The 23088-nt window shown below is 43.3% G+C and overlaps 1 protein-coding gene across 2 annotated transcripts in view; it reads right to left on the minus strand.

Moving 5' to 3' along the window:
* Positions 1-369: 369 nt before the first annotated feature.
* The window catches only part of LOC109875460 (rho-associated protein kinase 1), a 71499-nt gene continuing 48780 nt past the window's right edge, over positions 370-23088 (minus strand). Inside the window, exons 11-33 of one of the 2 annotated variants that reach the window (XM_020467798.2) lie at positions 22450-22519; positions 22125-22213; positions 21901-21949; positions 21608-21743; positions 19347-19438; positions 18199-18445; positions 17226-17332; positions 16776-16926; positions 15692-15852; positions 15194-15378; positions 14315-14384; positions 14125-14228; positions 13609-13774; positions 11789-11882; positions 11528-11616; positions 11000-11191; positions 10503-10668; positions 7189-7259; positions 6927-7015; positions 6653-6731; positions 3361-3622; positions 2785-2992; positions 370-1852 (exon numbers count right to left, since the gene is read on the minus strand). In XM_020467798.2, coding sequence (XP_020323387.1) covers positions 1849-1852; positions 2785-2992; positions 3361-3622; positions 6653-6731; positions 6927-7015; positions 7189-7259; positions 10503-10668; positions 11000-11191; positions 11528-11616; positions 11789-11882; positions 13609-13774; positions 14125-14228; positions 14315-14384; positions 15194-15378; positions 15692-15852; positions 16776-16926; positions 17226-17332; positions 18199-18445; positions 19347-19438; positions 21608-21743; positions 21901-21949; positions 22125-22213; positions 22450-22519 — 2881 coding nt within the window. In that variant the 3' untranslated portion in view covers positions 370-1848. Of the gene's footprint in view, positions 2370-2784; positions 2993-3360; positions 3623-6652; positions 6732-6926; positions 7016-7188; positions 7260-10502; positions 10669-10999; positions 11192-11527; positions 11617-11788; positions 11883-13608; positions 13775-14124; positions 14229-14314; positions 14385-15193; positions 15379-15691; positions 15853-16775; positions 16927-17225; positions 17333-18198; positions 18446-19346; positions 19439-21607; positions 21744-21900; positions 21950-22124; positions 22214-22449; positions 22520-23088 lie in introns of both variants that reach the window. The other variant, XM_020467797.2, reaches the window with a different exon arrangement.

The raw sequence follows: 23088 nt of genomic DNA on the forward strand, positions 1-23088 counted from the left end.
CACTAGCCTAAATCTTCCCACGTGTTAAAAGCAGCACATTAGTGGTTCTTCATAACCTAACTTACCTTGTTTTCTGCCACACAGTGATGCTCATCCCAGTAACACAGCTCTTCTGTGTTCCCAGCACTGTGATTGTTGAAGGGAAATGTCTAAAACTGGATCATTGGGACATCCCAAATCTGACTTCAAGGGTTAAGGATAGGGATGTCCCAAGGAGCCCATATTGCACTAACCATTGAATGACTAGCTACAATCACAGCACTTGGATTGGTAAATGACTTTGTTAGCAGTAAGTCTATATGCAGTTGCTCAGAATAAAGAGTAGTATATCAAAATCAATCTCAGCCTACATACATAACAAAAGTGAAGTGCGTAGATGATAAAGATATGTTTATTGACACCTATCCATCAGTGTGGCCTCCATTGCAATTAAACATGTGATTCATCCAAGACAAAATAGAGTAGATCATAGTTCCAGTGCTTTTCTCTTTTTACTGAACAAAGTTTTTTAAACATTTAGAATTAGAGGTATTCATGATCCTTATTTTATTTCTAATATTGTACACTGAGTGGGGTTTGCTTGAAACAATACCATATTAATATAACATCTTTAACAAGGTACACCATCCAGAAACTTTCGTGAGATACATACTGGACTCTGGGAACTGCGTTGACACATTAAACTATTGCAATGAGTCTATAAAGAGGCATTCGATATACCCAAACCAGACGGAACATTCTGATAAAACCAGTGTGGCAGATATTTAAAAAAGATTGATGTAAGAGTTAAGATTTGTCTTGTTTTTGGAGATAAACACAAACAGATATGGCAGTAAAATTGTTATCCAAACGTTAAGGCACTAGGTGGGCCCAAATGCTACACCTGTTTAGTTTTCTACAAATAATTTACAATTCAAACAGTGCAGTTTTACATTTGTTAACTTAATGTTTTCCTTTTGAACCATTTATCTATGAGTCAATGTAAGGCAATACATACAAAACATACAATATTACAGAAAACAATGTACCCAATAAACACAGAAAAAAACCGGAAGTTTTTAGATCTCCTATATGCCATTACAATGGAATTTCCTTATGGCTTGGAGCAATAACAATAATTATAATAAAAATAATAATGCATAGATTGAAATGATCTTGCATGCTCCTCACTCAATACTCAAAAACATCTAATACTCAGTTCCCAATACATACTCTGTCCCAACCGACCCCTGGTATAACTGATGTGCAGAGTAATAGGGGATAGAAGCATAAAGGCCACCAGTCAAAGGCATCAAAGTACATTGAAGGAAACAGAGTTACTGACAAGGGAAGAAAAAACAACCACATTTCCGTATCCCCGAGATGTACCCATTCACCGCATAGTTAAGCCAATCCCTGTACTACAATACCTCCATGTTGACATGCAAGAGCCCCAGAAAAACCTGCAGTCATTCATTCAACCGGAATCCCTTCCCATGACTGATATGGAATATGTACTACCCACTGCATTCCATGAGCCCTTTTCTATTGCTCTCCATCTTCCATTCAGGTTCCAAGTCGCCCACGCCATCTTCTGGAAGAAACGTAGAGTTGCAAGTATGTGGTGCCTGGGTGAGGAAGTCTTAGTTGAGGCTCCGCGGTGAGGATAGGGGAGGAGGGGGTGAGGGAAATAGCAGGCCTTCTCAATGTCCCTGATGCCTTGTGTCAGATAATTGTCCCAATTTCCGTCCCTGGTCAGATTGATTTAATTTACTGTTACATAAAATAAGGATTCTCCTTTAACGTGAGGGATAATGGAGGGGATAAGAAAAAATACAAAGTCCCAATAGAATCCAAATGTTCAGATGGTTAGCTGGAAGAAAGAAGAGAAAACAGGTGTCCAGTAAAAGAGTGGAAGACATTTGACACTTGGTTAGTACCCCCGATAGATATTAATATATTACATAGAAAAATGGATTTAAAGACATAGTAACTGCAACTTCATTATGTCTTTGATGGCCTCTGGCATCATTCTTGCTAGAGAGAAATACAACAACCCATATATGGGCACCTGCTTCAGGAAAGGTTGCATAGAGGGCTAAGAGTTAGTCAATGAAACCAACCAACAACACTTTAGTGTCAAATTAGATAGAAAGATTTCCCCAAGTCAAATGAGAAAGAACCACAAAGGAGAACAATTCCACTGATGTTATATACACCATCAACGCAGTCAGTTAGTAATAAATAAATAGTCAGGCTAAAACAGGAAGGAGACGGTCTAAAAAGTTAAGACTTCTGTAAATTTGGGGTGGAGGAGTTGTCAACAAGTGCTGGATGTTGTGTCTGTTGCTTGGAGGCTGGAGGCTGTGGTAGCAGAATGAGACTGCGACCTGTTACAGTCACAAAGGGCAGTAGAAGACAAATAGCAAGTCACGTGACTGACCGGACTGGAAGACAAAACCGAAACAGACAGTCCAGCAGCAGGGATGTACAGAGGACTTCTGGACCTTAGCACACACTCAACTCCCCAGAATAGAAGCCCACAATTCCTTAATGTTCTGTACTGTTCAAAACAAGCATCAAGCAATAGAAAACAAGTGTGTCCGCTCAGGCCCTACCAGAGGATAGAAGAAAACTACAGAACAACTTTTAGGTTGAAAGGGCTGCTTCGTGGGACAATCAGAGGTGGTGTCCGAAATGGCACTCTATGCCCTATATAGCGCACTACTGTTGACCAAAAGTAGTGCACTACATAGGGAGTAGGGTGCTATTTTAGGCCCAGAGAGCGTACGTGTGTAAGGTTACCTTGGCTTGCCCGTTATGCTTTTGGGGTTCTTGCGAAAGGACTGGTTGGTTCCGGAGCGGGTGGACAGGGTGCGGGGTGACGCCCTCAGGAAGGAGGAGGGCGGTGTTTTGGGGATCTTCTTGCCCAGGTGGCCGATCCATTTCTTCTGCTCGTCTTGTGTCAAGGCCAGCAGGAGCATGTCCCGGGCAGAGGTCACATCGTAGTTCACTGTTGGAGGAGACAAAACCAGGTAGAAAATTGAAAACACAAACAAGATGTCTCGATGTCCCTAAGCAGGTGGAAGTTAATATCCCCTTTAACCCAACACTTGCCAGTTAACAAAATCAAGTTATATTATTAATTGTGTGTTCTTTCAAAATACATCTTGATAACTTGATTGCTGACATGCAAAACATTTTGGGACTATATCAACAATGGACCAATGTAACAAATACCAAACAAATGTTTTTGGGTGGAACTTTCCTTTAATCGTTACCCAGAAATTATTTGATATATAAAAATGGCTGCATTGGGCCTTAAAGTACATTACAACACAGTCAGGTCTTGTCAGTCTAACCTAACCTCTATCACCGTACCTTTGCAGGGGGCGATGACGTCCTCCTTCTTGTCGAGGTGGTCCCTGTGGCACTTGACGTGGCAGCGGCGGCACTCCAAGGCGTGTGGAGGCTTGAAGACATTCCACAGGGGCTTGGAGCAGGCTTCACAGTTGGAAGGGAAGTGGTAGAGCGTGGGGATGAACTCGTGACCTTTGTGGGGCAGACAGTTGGTCTTGTCCCCTTGCGAGACAGTCTCCATGTCCGCCTCCTTCCTGCACTCCCCCTCGTTGGCATACAGGATCTGAAGAGGGGAGACAAGAGAGAATCAGTCTCTATTAAACAATGTTTTTATAACGAGGCTATGTTCAGGGGGTATCCATACCAAGTCAATGTGCGAGGGTACAGGTTAGTCATGTAAAATGATGCAATATGTACGTCTAGGTAGGGTATGCACAGATAAGAAACCAGTAGCAGTATAAGGGGGGGGTTAACGCAAATAGTCCGGGTAACCATTTGATTAGCTATTCAGCAGTCTTATGGCTTGGGAGTAGAAACTTAAGAAGCCTTTTGTACCTAGACTTGGCACTCAGGTACCGCTTGCCGTGTGGTAGCAAAGAGAACAGTGTATGACTAGCGTAGCTGGAGTCTGACAATTTTTTGGGCCTTCCTCTGACACTGCCCAGTATAGAGGTCCTGGATGGTCCTTGACCCTAGTGATGTACTGGGCTGTACGCACTACCCTCTGTAGCGCCTTGCGGTCAGAGGCCGAGTCATACCAGGCAGCAATGCAACCAGTCAGGATGCTCTCGATGGTGTAGCTGTAGAACCTTTTGAAGATCCATGCCGTCTTTTCAGTCTCCTGAGGGGGAATAGGTGCCTTCTTCACGACTGTATTGCTGTGTTTGGAGCATGACAGTTCGTTGGTGATGTGGACACCAAGGAACTTGAAGCTCTCAACCTGCTCCACTACAGGCCCGTCAATGAGAATGGGGGTGTGCTCGGCCCTCCTTATCGTGTAGTCCACAATCATCTCCTTTATCTCGATCACGTTGAGGGAGAGGTTGTCGTCCTGGCACCACACTGCCAGGTCTCTGACCTCCTCCAAATAGGCCTACCACCGCTGAGTTGTCAGTAAACTTGGTGTTAGAGATGTGCTTGGCCACGCAGTCATTGGTGAACAGGGAGTACAGGAAGACACTAAGCACGCACCCCTGATGAGCCCCCATGTTGAGGATCAGCATGGCAGAAGTGTCGTTGCCTATACTTACCACCTGGGGGTGGCCCGTCAGGAAGTCCAGGATCCAGTTGCAGAGGGAGGTGTTTAGTCCCAGGGTCCTTAGCGATGAGCTTTGAGGGCACTTTGATGTTAAACTCTGAGCTAAAGTCAATGAATAGCATTCTCACATAGGTGTTCCTTTTGTCCAGGTGGGAAAGGGCAGCGTGGAGAGCAATAGAGATTGCGTCATATGTGGATCTGTTGGGGGGATATGCAAATTGGAGTGGGTCTAGGGTTTCTGGGATAAAGGTGTTGTGAGCCATGACCAGCCTTTCAAAGCACTTCATGGCTACAGACGTGAGTCCTACGGGTCACTAGTCATTTAGGCAGGTTACCTTGGTGGTCTGCTTGAAACATGTAGGCATTACAGACTCGGGTCAGGGACAGGTTGAAAATGTCAGTGACGACACATGCCAGTTGGACAGCGCATGCTCGGAGTACACGTCCTGGTAATCCGTCTGGCCCTGTGGCCTTGTTAATGTTGACCTGTTTTAAAGGTCTTACTCACTTTAGCTATGGAGCGCGTGATCACACAGCCGGAACAGCTGGTGCTCTCATGCATGCTTCCGTGTTGCTTGCCTCAAAGCACGCATATAAGTAATTTAGCTTGTCTGGTAGGTTTGTGTCACTGGGAAACTCGCGGCTGGGCTCACCTTTGTAGTCTAATAGTTTGCTAGCCCTGCCACATCCGACGAGTGTCTGAGCCGGTGTAGTAGGATTCAATCTTATTCCTGTATTAACACTTTGCCTGTTTGATGGTTCGGAAGGCATAGCAGGAATTCTTATAAGCATCCAGCTTAGAGTCCTGCTCCTTGAAAGTAATCCATGGCTTCTAGTTGGGGTACGTACGGTCACTGTGGGGATGACGTTGTCGATGCACTTATTGATGAAGCCGGTGACAGAGGTGGTTAACTCCTCAATGCCATCGGATGAATCACGGAACATATTCCAGTCTGGAGGATAGAATTATGGTCAGATTTGCCAAATGTAGGGCGAGGGAGAGCTTTGTATGCATCTCTGTGTGTTCAGTAAAGAAGGTCTAGGAGTTATTATTTTTGTCACGTGACATGCTGGTAGAAATGAGGTAAAATGGATTACTGCACTAGGAGTGCCGCCTCTGGATAAGCATTTTATTGTTTGCTTACAGCCTTATACAGCTCATTGAGTGCAGTCTTAGTGCCAGCATTAGTTTGTGGTGGTAAATAGACAGCTACGAAAAATATTGATAACTCTTAGTAAATAGTGTGGTCTACAGCTTATAATGAGATATCTATCTCAGGCGATCAAAACTTTGAAACCTCCTTAATAATAGATTTTGCGCACCAGCTGTTATTGACAAATAGACACATACCTCCATCCCTTGTCTTACCGGAGGTAGCAGTTCTGTCTTGCTGATGCATGGAAAACCTATCCAACTGTATATTATCCATGTCGTGGTTCAGCCACGACTCGGTGAAACTTAAGTTAGTTTTTAATATCCCGTTGGTAGGATAGTCTCGAATGGAGCTCATCCAATTTATTCTCCAATGATTGCAAGTTGGCCAATAGGACGGATAGTAGAGGCGATTTTCCCACTCGCCGACTAATTCTCACAAGGCACCCACAACTCCCCTGTATCGGCATCTCTTCTTGATGCGAATGACGGGGATTTGCTGTAAATCAGCAGTAAATCCTTCACGTCTGAGCCATTAAAGAAAAGGATTGTATACTACTGAAACACACATCGAAAAGTTTAAGCGCTCATTGAAAGTCTCTCTGGGAGAAAAAGGCATCAGCTTAATAACTAATTGTGCATGTAGACTAGAGTCCACTCAAGACAGCTGTCAAAATCTAAAATGGGATTGTAATCATCCGTTTGAGAATGGGCAAGTTAAGGCGACTGAAGAACTAAAAAGACTGAGCTGGTTAAGCTGATTGGTTTAGGTCAGAAGGCCTCTGGGTCATTCTAACACGACCGCGTTGCCATGAACCATCAGTGCAGACAGCCGTCGTGCTATCCCACGTAAGACAATGGGTTAGAAAGTTGATTGGTCAGGTCAGAAGGTTCCTTCCTACCTGGAATATCCTTGGGATCTCCTCCGTCTCTGCTCGGTACACATCACCCTGGGTAACTGGACGCACGTGGAACAGTTTGCTGCACACAACAAGCAATGACTGATGATTGAGTACCAGAATACACCGTCTCAGACAAACTGTTACATTATCTATTTTATGATTAAGCAATAATTATCATAAGAAACTACTTAGACTGATATTTTGTCCCCAAAACAAATTTCTAGTGTAAAGTGAATTACAATTAAATCCAAAATCATAAAACAAGAATACTTACTCGATATCTAGTACCATGGAGGGGTTGGACTGTTCTTTGTCCTGCTCATCGTTGTAGAACAGAATCTTCTTGCTGCTCACCACCACATACTGAGGAAAAATAGAATCAATAAATAATGTTAGGAAGAATTGTGGTGGCCATAAGGAGTAGGCACTAGGCAGCACTATGAGCACAACCCGTACTGTGCCATTTAATATGAATAAATATATGTTGCATGTCAGTTAATGTCAGTAAATTGATGAAAAGCTTCCAGGTGACTTACCTGCTTCTTCCAGCCATATCGTTTGATATTAGGTTTATTAGGAATGGACAGCCAACCTTCCAGTCTGGATTCTACATAGAGACACAAGATAGACACAAATGAAAACCAAGCCTGTGTAACACTGTCCCCAAAAAGTCATGCAGTGATCAAATTCAAACTTAACTGGGGTAAGAACAGAAAAGTCACGTGACAAGACTGAGCCATACTACCATAGAAGTTTCAAGTTCAACTTACTGAGTATCTCTCTGCTCAGGTTACACTTTAAAACAACTGTATTATGTGACAGGCAGGAGTTAAATATCCCATGCTGCTAATTCAAGCTCAGTAGTTTTAGAAACCATGCACAAGGGAGCCTTAAAGGGATATACAGAAAGTCTGAGTGTTTGGAAATCACTAAAGCATGTAACATCCATGTTATTTATCCAGCAAGTTCAATATCAAGGAGTACATTCTACTCCATGAGGAAGAGGTTAGATAGATGTGTTGTAAAATAATGTTCTATTCAGCCAATGGCTGACAAAACATGGACATCCTATCAATATAATTAGAATCACTAGCCAATTCAAATTGAAAGGTGCTGTCCAACACGGAGCTTCTGATGCCTCGGTCTCCCGTCAGAGGACAGAGCCTATAGCCTATTTCATTGAAGATACACTATATATATTAAACCAAGCCTGGTTTATATATATATATATACAAAAGTATGTGGACAAACTTTCAAATTAGTGGATTTGGTTATTTCAGCCACACCCGTTGCTGACATGGTGTATAAAATCAAACACACTGCAATGCAATCTCCAGTAGAATGGCTTTACTGAAGAGCTCAGTGACTTTCAACATGGCACCGTCATAGGATGCCAACTTCCCAACAAGTCAGTTCGTCAAACTTCTGCCCTGCTAGAGCTGCCCCGGTCAACTGTATGGTGCTGTTTTTGTTAAGTGGAAACGTCTAGGAGCAACAACGGCTCAGCCGCGAAGGGATAGGCCACACAAGCTCACAGAATGAGACCGCAGAGTGCTGAAGCACGTACTGTGTAAAAATCGTCTGTCCTCAGATGCAACACTCACTACTGAGTTCCAAACTGCCTCTGGAAGCACAAAAGTCAGCACAAGAACTGTTCGCTGGGAGCTTCATGAAATAGGTTTCCATGGTTGAGCAGCCGCACACACAAGCCTAAGATCACCATGCCCAATGGCAAGCGATGGCTGGAGTGGTGTGAAGCTCGCCGCTATTGGACTCTTGAGCCGTGGAAATGCGTTCTCTTGAGTGATGAATCACGTTTCACCATCTGGCAGTCCGACGGATGAATCTGGGTTTGGTGGATGCCATGAGAATACTACATGCCCGAATGCATACGTCCAACTGTAAAGTTTGGTGGATGAGAAATAATGGTCTAGGGCTGTTTTCATGGTTCGGGCTAGGCCCATTAGTTCCAGTGAAGGGAAATCTTAACACTACAGAATACAATGACATTCTAGACGATTCTGTGCTTCCAACTTTGTGGCAACAGTTTGGGGAAGGCCCTTTCCTGTTTCAGTATGACAATGCCCCCATGGACAAAGCAAGGTATGTACAGAAATGGTTTGTCGAAATTGGTGTAGAAGAACTTGACTGGCCTGCACAGAGCCCTGACCTCAACCCAATCGAACACCTTTGGGATGAATTGGAACGCCGACTGCGAGCCAGGCCTAATCACCCAACATTAGTGCCCAACCTCACTAATGCTCGTGGCTGAATGGAAGCAAGTCCCCTCAGCAATGTTCTAGTGGAAAGCCTTCCCAGAAGAGTGGAGGCTGCTGTAGCTGCAAAGGGGGGGGACTCACTCAATATTAATGCCCCCGATTTTGGTATGAAATGTTCGACGAGCAGGTCTCCACATACTTTTGGTCACATGTAAGTGTATCTTTCCATTACGTTGAGTTGGTAACACTAACATAAAGAGCATGCTTCGGCACAACAAGCTACAAAAGAAGAGTGAATTGATCAAAAGCTTCACTTCAAGTGTGGGAGATTTCCTTGGTTCTGAAAATGCATTGCTTCTGTTCTGAGGTGATCATGCCAACAAAACAAAACTTTAAAACGGTGAGTGTTTGTTTGAAGAACAAGGGACAGGAAATCAAAGGAAGGGTTTGGTTCATGGTCTCCAGACACATTTTGAAAGGTGCTCAGAGTGATGAGTTAAACCAGTGTTGTAGTCTAGTTTTACAGTAGCCAACCTCTCATGTAGTCACTTTACTTTAGGAGTCATTCAGATTGTATGATAGCTTGTCCTGCTACAAAATAAATGTACAGCTGACAATGAAACGGATTACCTACAGAAGGCTAATTGATATGGTGCAGTCAGCATTTGTACTGAAATAATGTTAGATGAAGTTCTACCTGTAATTGTTTTTTAACCCCTTCAAATGGCTTATGTGAATTATGGTTCACGGTTAGTAAATTAAAATGCCCCCAGCCTGGCACACTTGGTTAAAAAAATAAAAAATAGCTTTGTTAAAAGACCAGAAAATGGGACTTTAACTGTTCCTTTTGTCACTCAGAATGGCCTTTCAAAAAAGTGTTGTTGAGAACATACAAGAGGGCTTTCCTTTTCACCACAAAAAAATGCCCCAAAAAGTTAGAAAAGAAATACGAGGCAAAAGACAATGTAGCACGGGCCAGGCACAATGAGGTTCCCCCAACTCCGAGTTACTCACAGAAAGAAAAGGATAGAAGATAAAAGGTAAGGAGGCGAGCAAGGAGAACCAAATGGACATGGGGAATAAGAGATGAGAGAGGACTTTAACCACAGACACTCAGGAATTCCATGTACAGTAAACATCGTTAGCAGGTCTACTAACTGACACTTGAAACAGGTGGGTTTGAGAAAGACGAAAATAAGCGTTCTTCTATACTTACTTTACTGCTTCAGAGCCATACTGTCAGAACTCAAACACTCAATTATATATTCATTAGATATTATATTGTATTGTATATTAAAGTTAAAAGATTAGTGCAAATGAGGACTAAAAGAGATCCTAATAAAATACAATTACTTGAAATGGCTGGGATTGAATGAATCGATTTTAAATCATGCCCGGGTGATTGTTGGACAATTAAAGCTAGCCTGATGGACCAAACATCAAGTTCAGTGATCCAAAATCCTGCTCCTAGAGAGCCATCATACAGTAGATTTGTCCTAGCTTAGTACCATCACACCTTCATTAGCTGAGTCGTGTGTGTGTGGCTTGACAGAAGCAGGATTGAGCTTCTTTGGCCTAGCCGGTACATTGACACAGCCGCCTTTTGTTAGTTGATCCCGCGGTGACCTTACCAGCGATGTTGCTGTCCGTCTCATCCGTCTGCAGGCTGATGACGCTGGAGTTGTCCATGCGCAGCTGCAGGTCGTTGAGCTTCTCCCTGAGCTGCTCAATGTCACTCTCCTTGCTGTCCAGCTGCATCTGCAGCTCGTTGCGGTACGTGCACTCCTCCGACAGTTGCTGTTGTATAAGAGGAGAGGCAAGCAGAATACGCAGTCATGAATACGCAGTTCATTTAGGGAAGATCAGAAGCACTGCAGCTTCAAGGGGGGATGTGGTGCTGCCTTTCACTATAGAGTTTAACGCCGTTGTAAATTAGGAATGGATTTGACTAAATCTTCCTAATTGTCCTATTGTGGTCATACTTGTGTCTTGCTTTTTTTTGTGTTTGATTTGAAAGAATACTATCAATTAAAAGGTTCAAAGGATCGTTGTCAAATGATTGAGACCAATTTGACCCTACTGTCAAATTGACAGAAACTGATGGACTGTATAATGCATTATTACTGACCGCCTGCATCTCGCTGAGCTCCTTCTGGTACTTGATGGCCATGTGGTTGAACTTTTCCTTCTCCTGGTTGAGATCCACCTGCAGCTTGCGGTTCTCCTTCTCTTTCTTCCTCAGGTCGGTCGTGCTCCCCTTCTTCTTGGTGTCAAGCTTCATGTCCTTCCTGTTCATGATCTCTGCCAGTTTGTTCACCGCCTGGAGAGAGAGACAAGGTTGAGGGAGGGATCAAATGGGGGCAATCGGTTGAGGTTTAGGTTTAACAAAATGGGGCAACACGTTGAGGGAAGGTTGTGGTTTAGGTTTAACAAAATGGGGCAACACGTTGAGGGAAGGTTGTGGTTTAGGTTTAACAAAATGGGGCAACACGTTGAGGGAAGGTTGTGGATTAGGTTTAACAAAAATGGGGCAATGGGTTGACGTGTAAAAACGTTGAATATAAAAACTATGGGGTTGAGTTTGAGATGTAAATATGAGGCCAAAGGAGCTCATAACTATTGGTGTAATGTTAGTCAAAGGTTGAAGTGTCTTTACCTGAGTCTTGAGCGTGCGCTCTGTGCTGAGAACCTTCTCATAGGTGGCCTTGATCGTGTTTGTAATCTCCTCTTTCTGGGAGTCATACTCTGCAGAGAAGGGGACAGACAGCGAGAGGACACCAGACAGTCTTACAGGGATCTAACTGACAGAGGGGACATACGTTCCTATGAAGAAATTACCCATAGGCCTAGATTGTAACAGAATAAGCAGAGAATATACTAATTAGACCAAGTTATGAAAATGGTGTCTTGACATTACCTTCCTTCTGAGTGCGAAGCTTGTGGTCCAGCTCGGCCTTCTCCTTACTGAGGTTCTCCACGTCTTTGGTCAGGGTTTTGTTGGATTCCTCAAGCTGGGGAGGACAAGAAGAGAGACATTCAGAGGTTTAAGGATGTAGATTACCGGTCTAAAGTTTAACACCTACTCATTCAAGGGTTTTTCCTTATTTTTACTTTTTTCTACATTGCAGAATAATAGTGAAGACATCACAACTATGAAATAACACGTAGGGAATCATGTAGTAACAAATAAAGTGTTAAATCAAAATATATTTGAGATTCTTTAAATAGCCATCCGTTGCCTTGACGACAGCTTTGCACACTGTTGGCATTCTCTCGAATAGCTTTATGAGGTAGTCACCTGGAATGCATTTCAATTAACAGGTGTGCCTTGGTAAAAGTTAATTTTGTGGAACTTCTTTCCTTCTTAATGCGTTTGAGGCAATTAGTTGTGTTGTAACAAGGTATGGGTGGTATACAGAAGATAGCCCTATTCGGTAAAAGTCCAAGTCCATATTATGGCAAGCAAAGCTCAAATAAGCAAAGAGAAATGACAGTCCATCATTACTTTAAGACATGCGGGTGAGTCAATACAGAACATTTCAAGAACTTTGAAAGTTTCTTCAAGTGCAGTCACAAAAACCAAGCACTATGAAACTGGCTCTCATGAGGACCGCCACAGGAAAGGAAGACTCATGCATTACCTCTGCTGCAGAGGATAAGTTCATTAGAGTTGACCAGCCTCAGAAATTGCAGCCCAAATAAATGCTGCCCAGAGTTCAAGTAACATATCTCAAGATCAACTGTTCAGAGGAGACTGCAGGACTGCTGCAAAGAAACCACTACTAAAGGACACCAATAAGAAGAGACTTGCTGGGCCAAGAAACACAAGCAATGGACATTAGACCGGTGAAAATATGTCCTTTGGTCTGATTTCTGCATCTTTATGAGACCGATTGCGGGTGAACGGATGATCTCCGCATGTGTATTCCCACCGTAAAGCATGGAGGAGGTGATGTTACGGTGTGGGGGTGCTTTGCTGGTGACACGGTCAGTGATTTATTTAGAATTCAAGGCATACTTAACCAGCATGGCTACCACAGCATTCTGCAGCGATACGCCATCCCATCTGGTTTGTGCTTAGTGTGACTATCATTTGTTTTTCAACAGGACAATGACCCAACACACCTCCAGGCTGTGTAAGGGCTATTTGACCAAGGAGAGTGATTGAGTGCTACATCAGATGACCTGGCCTTCACAATCCCCAGACCTCAACCAAATTGAGATGGTTTGATGAGTCAGACCACAGAGTGAAGGGAAAGCAGCCAACAAGAGCTCAGCATTTATGGGAACTCCTTCAAGACTGTTGGAAATGCATTCCAGGTTAAGCTGGTTGAGAGTATGTCAAGCGTGTGCAAAGCTGTCATCAAGGCAAAGGGTGGCTATTTGAAAAATCTCAAATATAAAATATATTTTGATTTGTTTAATTTGTTTGGTTACTACATGATTCCATGTGTTATTTCATAGTTTTGATGTCTTCACTATTATTCTACAATGTAGAAAATAGTAAAAATAAAAACTATTGAATGAGTAGGTGTTCTAAAACTTTTGACCGGTAGTCTAGGTGTTCACAGCTGCCTGAGACACACAAAAACAATGTAATTAGTAAATAGAACAAAATTGGAAGTATACTAAGCTGTTGTTTCCGCTGTGCCCACATTCCTGGAGAGATGTATTTTCCCTAACTTTGTAAAATTCTTCAATGTAGGAGAGGTGTGTATTGAGTGAAGCGGTCCTGACCCGTGCGATGGTTGAATCCCTCTCGGAACCCTCCTGCTTGTGTCTGGCCATGGCCTTTTTGTTCTCCTGGCTCAGCTCAAAGTACTGCTCCTCCTGGAGCGCCCTGGCCAGCTGCTCAGACTCCGCCTTGGTCACTGTCAGATCCAGCTGGGCTGACAGGGAGTCCCTGGAAGAAGGGAAGAAGGACAGACAAACATGGTTTAAAAACGGATTCATAATCGCTCTGTGTGTTGATTTGGGAAGTAGGCTGGTCGAGAAAAGCTGCACCCCATATTTTGACAACACTGATTGTTGCTATATTGACAAAGGCCTGATATTACATTACACCTACATTTTAGTTACTTCGCAGATGCTCTTATCCTGAGCAACTTACAGGATCAATTGGGGTTAAGTGCCTTGTTCAAGGGTAGAGACATATTTTTCACCTGGTCGGCTCTGGAATTCCAACCAGCGACATTTTGGTTACTTGCCCAGTGTTAAGCGCTAGGCACCCGGCTGCACTTTTCCTTTTGTTACCTTTCGCTGTGCAGCTCATGCACCTTCTTGTGAACATCCTGGAGCTGCCGGTTCCTCTCCTCGATCTCTTCCTTCAGTTCCTTCACCTGAGTTTTATAAAGCGTCTGGAGGTAGAGACAGGAGATATGGCATCAGTCAGTGAGCCACTGAGCAGGGTTAAAGGGCAGTGAGGTAGATGGCCCCTACTCACTGAGAAATACTGTTCGGCCTCAAGCTGGTCCTGAAGTTCCCTCATCTGTCCCTCGTTGCCCCTGTATTGCCTGGAAGACGGACACACAAACCATATATGGTTAACATATTGGATACACTAGCGAAAGAAACATTTCAAAACAACCAAAACAAACAGTGCTGAAGGGGAAACGCAAACTCTGGTAAAATCCTTAAAAAGCCTTTAAACGTTTCAGACACAACTTTAGTGTATAGATTATTCACTTAATTACACTATACAGTATGTCCAGGGTTGTATGTAGCCCGGGCATACCACCACCCCTCCCCTGCAGCGCTCCGTAGTCAGAAAGCTACAGGAAGCAGACGGATTAACAGTCCAGTCATTCTAATGGGAGGAGCTCGACTCTGGCTAATCCTTAACCCTGTGGTGTAAACATTGTCACAGGGGAGCTTTGCTACAGTCAATGTCTAAGCAGAAATAAGAGCCTTTTTACTGGAATAACGACCAGTTGTAGGGCCATTTAACAGACTACCAAAGCAATATTAGCTAGCAGCAGCAAGGAATGTAAAACTACAGACTATTACAGACTTTCAGAATAGCGTTTAGCCAATAGAGTCAGAAGTGTGTCTGGAAGGAATTGCATTCATTTGGGAGGTACACACATTGAGACGATACTCAATGTAGCCTGTCAAGGATCAAGCTAGAAATTACCCACAGATCTAGAAAAAACCCTATCCCAAACTTAACCATTAGGGTGGGGGGTGGGGATGAAAATATATCTGACCCTTGTATCAGTGACTAGGGGTAAACTGAACTATATACCCCCACACAGGGGATTAGGTAAAGTTAAAACTGTGATGGGCTGTGACAACATGTGGCAACATTAGAGGGTATTCTCACTTGGTGAGCTGTGCTAGCTGGAACTCGAGAGAGCGCTTGTTCTCTAGTGCCGTGTTGATCTCCTGCTTCAGCTGCTTCTCCGAGCCCTTCAGCCGGTCCGCCTCCTGGGAGCGGCTCTTGAGCTCGTTCTGGGCCAGCAGCCTCTTACTGGACTCCTGCTCCAGATGGATCCGCAGAGCCTGCACCTGCAGGGGAAAACCAGAGATGTTAGGACAAGAGAACCACAGTATGTCCTAACTGCGCTGGGATTATACCAGATTTCTGCTCAGGAAATCCACAGTTTTTTCTGGAGGGCCGAATCCTAACTTGAGATCTGCACGTTGAAAACTTTATTTATTGCGAAAGCCTCATTAGTATCGACTTTTTTTGTAGAGGGGGGTAGTTGTAGGATATCCAGAAAAGTGGCTAAACATTTTTAGGGCCAGTGCCCATGGACCTCCACCCCAGACAGGGTGAGTCAATGCTGGGGTGATGGTGTTGAGTGGTGCTGGTGCTCACCTCGTCCTCAAGTCTCTCCTTCTGCTTCATCAGCTGCTCCATCTTCTGCACCGACTGCTTGAGGTCAAACTCCAGCATGGAGCACTGCTTCTCTACCTCCACCACCCTGCTCTCCGCTCGCATCCGCGCTCCGCTCTCCTCAGACACCTTATGCTGCACCGCTGAAGGGACAGAATGAGGGAAGGAGATATCACTCAGTTGCAACTATCCATCATTCAATGGAAGAACCTCAGACAGATTTAATAGGACATTTGTGCTCAGTCATTTGAAATGACCCACCCACCACACAGGACAAAACATTTTAGTGCACCCCCCCTCTTGGCAGTGGATCATTTGTTTTGTAGTGTTAAAGTACATTTCCTGCAATTCGACACATTTTGCCATGAGGTGGTGAAACTTTGTTTTCAAGCTTATTTCCTGCAGTTCTACATATTTTGCCATGACGTATGCCATGTTCATATAAGTGAGAGTGACTAACAACATTAAATGAGGGCCCCCTGGGCACAAGTACTGCATGCCCCAATGGTAATTTGGTGATTACTACTAGGTTTAGATCGCTGGCTAGACTACTTTACTTAGCAATATAAAATAATATTAGGTGATATGGGCTAATTGAGTGACTGACAAGTGGAAAACTACTGATGCACTACAAAATTTCTAAATTGCCCGATATGTACTCTACTATTCTAACTCAACAATACGGGGTCAGGGCTCCCTAGCAACCGCGGGGCCCTATGCACAGCGTGTAGTCTGCGTATAGGCAAATGTCTGGAAGACAAGTAAATGTTGCTTCAAACGGTGCTAGTCAATCCCACCTTCCAAAAACTTGGAAGGTGGGATTGTGTCCAGCTGTTAATATGTAGGGAGGTAACGTCTGGACATGCCACATGGAGTGGAGTCCACTCCCTGAATTCCTCCAGTGCCCCCTGGGTATGAGTGGTGCAGGTGAGAAAGAGAGGGAAGAGATCGAGGGGGACACAGAAAGAGGGAGAGAGCAGACCGAGAATGAGGGAGAGGCAGACAACGAGGGAGAGACAGACAGTAGTGGTGGGTAGGGCATGCTCTAACAAGGGCCCAGATATACCATGCATGGCAGCTGACTTGGCCTCCTCAATGGACTCGTATTTGTCAGTGAGCTGGGCCCGCGTCACCCTGTGTTCTGTGTGCTCCTGGTCCAGACGCTGCTGCAGTGTCTTTAGCTTGTAGTTCAGGTCGATCTCCAGGTTGTTCTTATCCTGTTGGTAGAAAGCGTAGAATTACATATAGAATCCCTAAAATGGAAATTGGCATCCTGGCAGCGTGTGTAAAAATGACCAGTAAAACATTAATTCTGCTGATCTCTATGGTAGAGGGGCTCTTAACTGGGTGTAAATGGGACTAAAATACCAGTTAGATATACATGTGGTTATCACAACAACGAACATCTGTTTTGTCTTTGATACTTCCATTTGGACCACTACTCACAATAAGTGGACATGTTAGCCTGATAAAGCACGGTATGTGAGTGACGTGGAGAGACTTAGAGGGCCCAAACCTTCTCCAGGTTGTTGCTCCTCTCCTGGGCCTGCTTGCGTTCCGTCTCCACTTTGGACAGGCTGAGCTTCAAGTTCTTATTGTCCTGTTGAAGACCCGTCATTCGCGCTACAGACACACAGAGAGAGAGAGAAACAAAGAGTCACCTTCAAAACAGTGGTTTGTGCAACATGCTAAACCCATGTTGACAACACCATAATGCATAGCTTTCAGATTTGGAAAACTATATTTGTGGACTAACGAAACTGGACAATAAAGTATTATTTTTCTATTCCATATGGATGCCTGTAGACTTGGAATTCAGTCTGAATTAAGAGCAATATTATTTCAACACAATCCATCAGATATATTCATCCCCAAGACTCTTCAAAGCACTCCTCTACAGATAAAACATGACTGTTGGACAGGTAAGTCGGATGTGAGTTCTGTGGGCATGGGCAGTGCCTGGGCATGTCTAATGTGATGAACGAGAATGGTTAGAACTGGAGCTAAGATTCCCCAGCAGTCTCTTAAATAGTTAAGAGGGAGAGACAGATCACTTCAGATCATTTGAAGTTAGTTGAACATGCCAAGACTGAAAAACAGTAAGAGTGAGGAATTACTGTAAAGCAAACTAAAATGGTGTGGGAAATCATGTTCATCCCTTCTCATTCTAACACATGCCCAAGTGAATGCAGGGTTGTGGTCAGACCTATTTACTCAAACACTGAGTCATGTCCAAGTCATATTTACTCATAGAACAATGAGTGCAGTCTTTGGGTGTGAGCCACTGAGTGTCCCAATTCTCCATACTTTTCCTTTTCTGGTGCACCCCCCTACATATATATATATATATATATATAAAAGACTGTGCTTAGCTGTACTTTTGTTGTTGTATGTATAGACCTCAGGAAGAGTAGCTGTCAGCTAATGGGGATCTGAATAAAGATTAAAGCGTGGAGAATTTAAATGTAGCCAGGAATGTGTTCTGGTACCTTGTAGCTCATGAATCTCCTCTGATCCCTGACTGTAGCTCCTCCTCTCAGAGTCCAGGGTGCTCTGCAGCTGCAGCAGCTCTTTCTCCAGCTGGGCCTTCCCCCCGTCGGCCGAGCGGGTCTTCTCCTGCAGCTCGCTGGTCAGCCCCTCCAGCTGGCTCATGGACTTGGCCATCTCCGTGTGGCTCTTTCTCAGCCGAGCCGCCGTGTCTGACTCCACCCTCAGCAGGTCATTGGCCTCCTCCAGCTGTCAATCAAGGAAACAACCATCGGGAGAGCTCATAATCAATAATACCTCCTGACAGAGACGATCTGCTCAGTTGCTGCAGAATGTTTGATTCTGAAACGGTTGTTGGGGTTTTTAACCAATATGTGGGTGGATGTCTAATGTTACTATAGAATCATACCCATCCATGCACTTCCAGGAATAGTTAATAGGCAAAGACTTCCATCTATACCAGTCTGACATGAGGCACTGATTCCTCGGTCCTTCACTTCCTCATATGGAAATAAATTAGCCTTCAATTTGCTGATAAACAACAATGCATATAAAGTAAAATCCATAGAGTGATGACACAGGGTCAGATATTGTTCATCTTTGTCATGGTTAAGGTTCAAATTTAGGATGGAGTAATCTGTTCCTAGATCTGTGGTGATAACCTGGCCTTCCCTCTCCTTGAACTGTCTCAACCATCCAAATACCTCAAATCAAAACCCCTTCCCTGCACGGTTCATACCCTTGACTCACATTCTGACCCTCAAACAAGATGTCAAAGCTAGAATAACACCCTAAGCTGTGTGGATGGCAATTGAAGAGAGCAGTGTGTGTGTGTGTGTGTGTGTGTGTGTGTGTGTGTATACACACATGTTTTCCTACCTTATCAGGACCACAATGTCCTGACAAGTCGTCAGAGTATCCTGACAAGGTAGCAAAACAAGAAAACATTTTAAAACACTATTTTAGGCTTAAGGGTTAGGTTTAAGGTTTAAGTTTAGTATTAATGTTTAGGGTAAGGGATTAGGTTTAGAATAAAGGATTAGGTTTAGGGTTAGTATAATAGGATTCTGAATGGGAAAATATTCTCTCCAAAAAGAGAATTTACCAAAAATAAAGCTGTGTTCGCGTGAGTATAAGAGAGATAACGTACCTGCTTCTGCAGTTGTAGGATCTTGTCATTTGAGGCCTGAGAGTTTTGGCTGATTTTCCTCATGACCTCAAGCTGCTCTTTGAGAGTGGACACTGAGAAGAAACAGAGAGTACGGATGAGAGTTAAATGAAAGAGCAAGTCATCTTTATTGCACATCTCCCTTTCAAAACATGACACTAAACAAACTGTATCCAGAAACATGTTTTTTTGTGCATGGGAGTTGCTCATATGGGAGTTGCTCATATGTTGCATTTAAAGTGCTGTTTACGTGCATGTTGTTATTCGATCTGCTAGTTTAAGGGAGTTAATGCGTGTAAATCCACTTAGTTCACAGCGATCCTCTGGTCACAGTTAATGGGAGGGTCTCAGAGGGTGAGTGTCTGGGTTAAGACTGCTAGTTAGCACTGCAGGGGGAGTCAGACTGGCAGACAACTAGACTAGCAGGTCAAGCTGCTCTAGTATCGGTCAGTGTGAGCACTAATAATCCAGTTGGGAAAACACCTGTTAGGGCTAGGTTCAATAACATCTGAGCCTGTTTTCTTAAAGCATTTCAGAGTAGGAGCACAGACATAGGATCAACTTTCCCTTCTAGATCATAGGAACACAACATGGACAGGGAAGACCTGATCCTAGATCAGTAATCCTACTCAGAGTGAGATGCTTTGTGAATACAGGGAGGAAAGATGCTACTGCAGTGGTACTAGATCTCATTCTAGATTATACTCTAGTGGCACCTACCCTGTACAAATCCCGTCACTGAGTATACAAAACATTAGGAACACCTGCTCTTTTCATGACAGACTGACTAGTTGGATACAGGTGAGCCCTTATTGAGGTCACCTGTTAAATCCACTTAAAATCAGTGTAGATGGGAGGAGACAAGTTAAAGAAGGATTTTTAAGTCTCGAGACAACAGACATGGATTGTTTATGAGTGCCTTTCTGAGGGTGAATGTGCAAGTGTTTATAATTAGTGTTATAAACACGTGTATAATCTAGAAGAAAAAGAAACGCACACCTATTTAGGCGAGGTGCTGGCTAGCGGAGTAGAAACTATTATTTTCAAGCACACTCTAGGAGCTCAGATGCAAAAATCAATCAGATTGACAGAAATATGGCTGAGACGCAAAGAAAGTTCAAGGAGAGGGGCTACAAAAATTATCAGATTAATATTGCCATTGAGAAAATTCAAAACAAAACGAGACCTGACCTTTTTCAAGGTCAGTCTCGCAAAGACGCATTCTTGTGCTCTAACTACCTGCTATTCAAAGCGTTCTGAACAAATTAAGGGAATTTTTCACAAACATTGGCACATTCTAAAGTCCGATGATAGTCTCGGTAATGTGTTGTCATATTCTCGCGGGGCAGAAATCTCAGAGACCAATTGGTACACTCTGATTTACCACCCCAAGATATTCCTGAACAACATCTATTTGCGCCCCTACTGGATGGAAATTACAAATGTAACAGATGTGCTCAATGCAATGGCACTTATAAATGTAGATCCTTCAAAACACCCACAAACAGGGAAATCGATCCCAATCAAAGGTGTTATTACGTGCTCCACTAAGGCAGTTATTTATCTTATAACTTGTCCTTGTGGTAAAAATGATGTGGGTAAAACAAAGCGCGAGAGCATCATAGCACCATTAGGTGTAAAAACTTTACTTACCCAGTTGCGGCCCACTTCTTGGAGGCAGGCCACTCGATTTCGTCTTTGCGTTATATTCGCATCGAACATGTCACCCTCCCTAGGAGAGGGGGTGACCTTGATAATTTATTGTTAAAACGAGAGGTTGCCTGGATCTTTAACTTAAAGACCCTTGTTCCCTTCGGTCTCAACGTAGACTTTGCTCTGAAGCCATTCTTGTGATTGTGACTTTGCCATTGTAATTGTTTGTAAGCTTGTGTAGTCTAAAAGGAATTTGTGATTGTATGCTATCCATTTGTTGTTTGTATGCTGTTCTTTGTATGCCTTTTTAATATTTGATAATTAACCAATGATATTAGGCCACTCTTGGCCATGATTACAGACACCTGTGTCTTTTGACACTACATAAACGAGTCATCCCACAGTGTTTGTGATTATACCCTGATGAAGACAGCTTGGCTGTCGAAACGTTGGTAATTACATTTTTGCATCTGAGCTCCTAGAGTGTGCGGCTCTCTTTTATTTTCAAATAAACACGTGTATAGACCGGTTTGGACTAAAACAGTGGGAGATTGGAGAATGAATTATAGGATAAAAATAACTATCCTTACCCTCGTTCTCCATGTTGCGTCTCTTTTCGGCCTCCTGGTCGACCTTTCTTTGGTACTCTGTGGCTCGGTGCTGGATCATCATCTTGTCTTTCTCCAGGAGGGACATACTGGCCTCCACACCCTTCCTCACGTTGGCCTGGGAGGAGAGGAAGACGGCAAAGGAGTTAGAACTCAATGTATAGAGCAATTAGGCCCTATATCATGTCTTGTTTGCTGCACTTTTGTAGACTACTGTAGATCGTGATTATGCACTTGCCCTGGTATACGTTTCAGAATACTAGATATTCACTCACCTCCTCGTCCAGCTCTTTCATGATCTTGTCGAGTTTTGTATTTGTCGTCCTAAAGGACAACAATGATTAGCACTTTTTGCTTTGCTTGATCTTTTAAACATGGGAAAACTGATGCATTGTTCATTAAAATACACTTGTTTGTATTCAAAACCAGAATTTATTTTTTTGCTTGAAATCTGACTTGTTAGTTAAATTAAGTTGATTGACAGGTGATCGATTACTACCTGCACTTTTGCTCCATCTCATCCTTCAGCTGCATCTCACTATGTAGCTGCTCCTCCAGCTGGTAGATCCTCTTCTGCAGGTTCTCCAGCTGAACACAGACAACGTGTAAGACAACACTATAGACAGACTGTAGAATACATTACGCTTTGCTATACAATAAACTTGTAATCAGTTTGGCATTGCTAAGTCAAATGTTCAAGTACAATAAACCGATACCAACGTACATTATGTAACAAAAACAACTCGCAGAGAATTTAGTATTGCAGAAAGTAGCTACTCCAGATGCAACAGAGTGTTGTGTTCATCTCTATAAGTAGTACTCACATGGCTCTTGTCCTCCTTGGTGGAGCTGCTGCGTTTGTCAACACTCTTGGTGCTGGTGCTCCGGGAGAACCTGGGGGATAGACCACAACAACATGATCAACATTTTGTGTTACAAAGTAGAAAAAAAAGGATTGTCATTTTCTTGTCAACGATCTACACAAAATACTTTAATGTCACAGTGGAAGAAATGTTTAACATTTGTAAAGAAAATATGGAAAAATAAAAATGAATATATCTTGATTCAATGCATGTTAGAATCAACTTTCCCAGAGATGCTGTGAGTCCTTCTGGGTAAGTCTCTAAGAGCTTCACAAACCTGGATTGTACAATATTTGCACATTCTTAGAAAATATTCTACAAGCTCTCAAGTTGGCGGTTGATAATGGCTAGACAACCATTTTCAAGTCTTGCTATAGTTTCAAGACGATTTAAGTCAAAACTGTAACTAGGCCACTCAGGAACAATCAATGTCGTCTTGGTAGACTTGGCCTTGTGTTTTAGGTTATTGTCCTGCTGAAAGGTGAATGTTTCCCAGTGTGTTGGAAAGCAGAATGAACCAGGTTTTCCAGCAGGATTTTGCCTGTGCTTAGCTCAATTCAGTTTATTATTTATCCTAATAAACTCCCTAGTCCTTGCCGA

The sequence above is a fragment of the Oncorhynchus kisutch genome, linkage group LG30, assembly GCF_002021735.2.
Source record: "Oncorhynchus kisutch isolate 150728-3 linkage group LG30, Okis_V2, whole genome shotgun sequence".
NCBI lineage: Eukaryota > Metazoa > Chordata > Actinopteri > Salmoniformes > Salmonidae > Oncorhynchus > Oncorhynchus kisutch.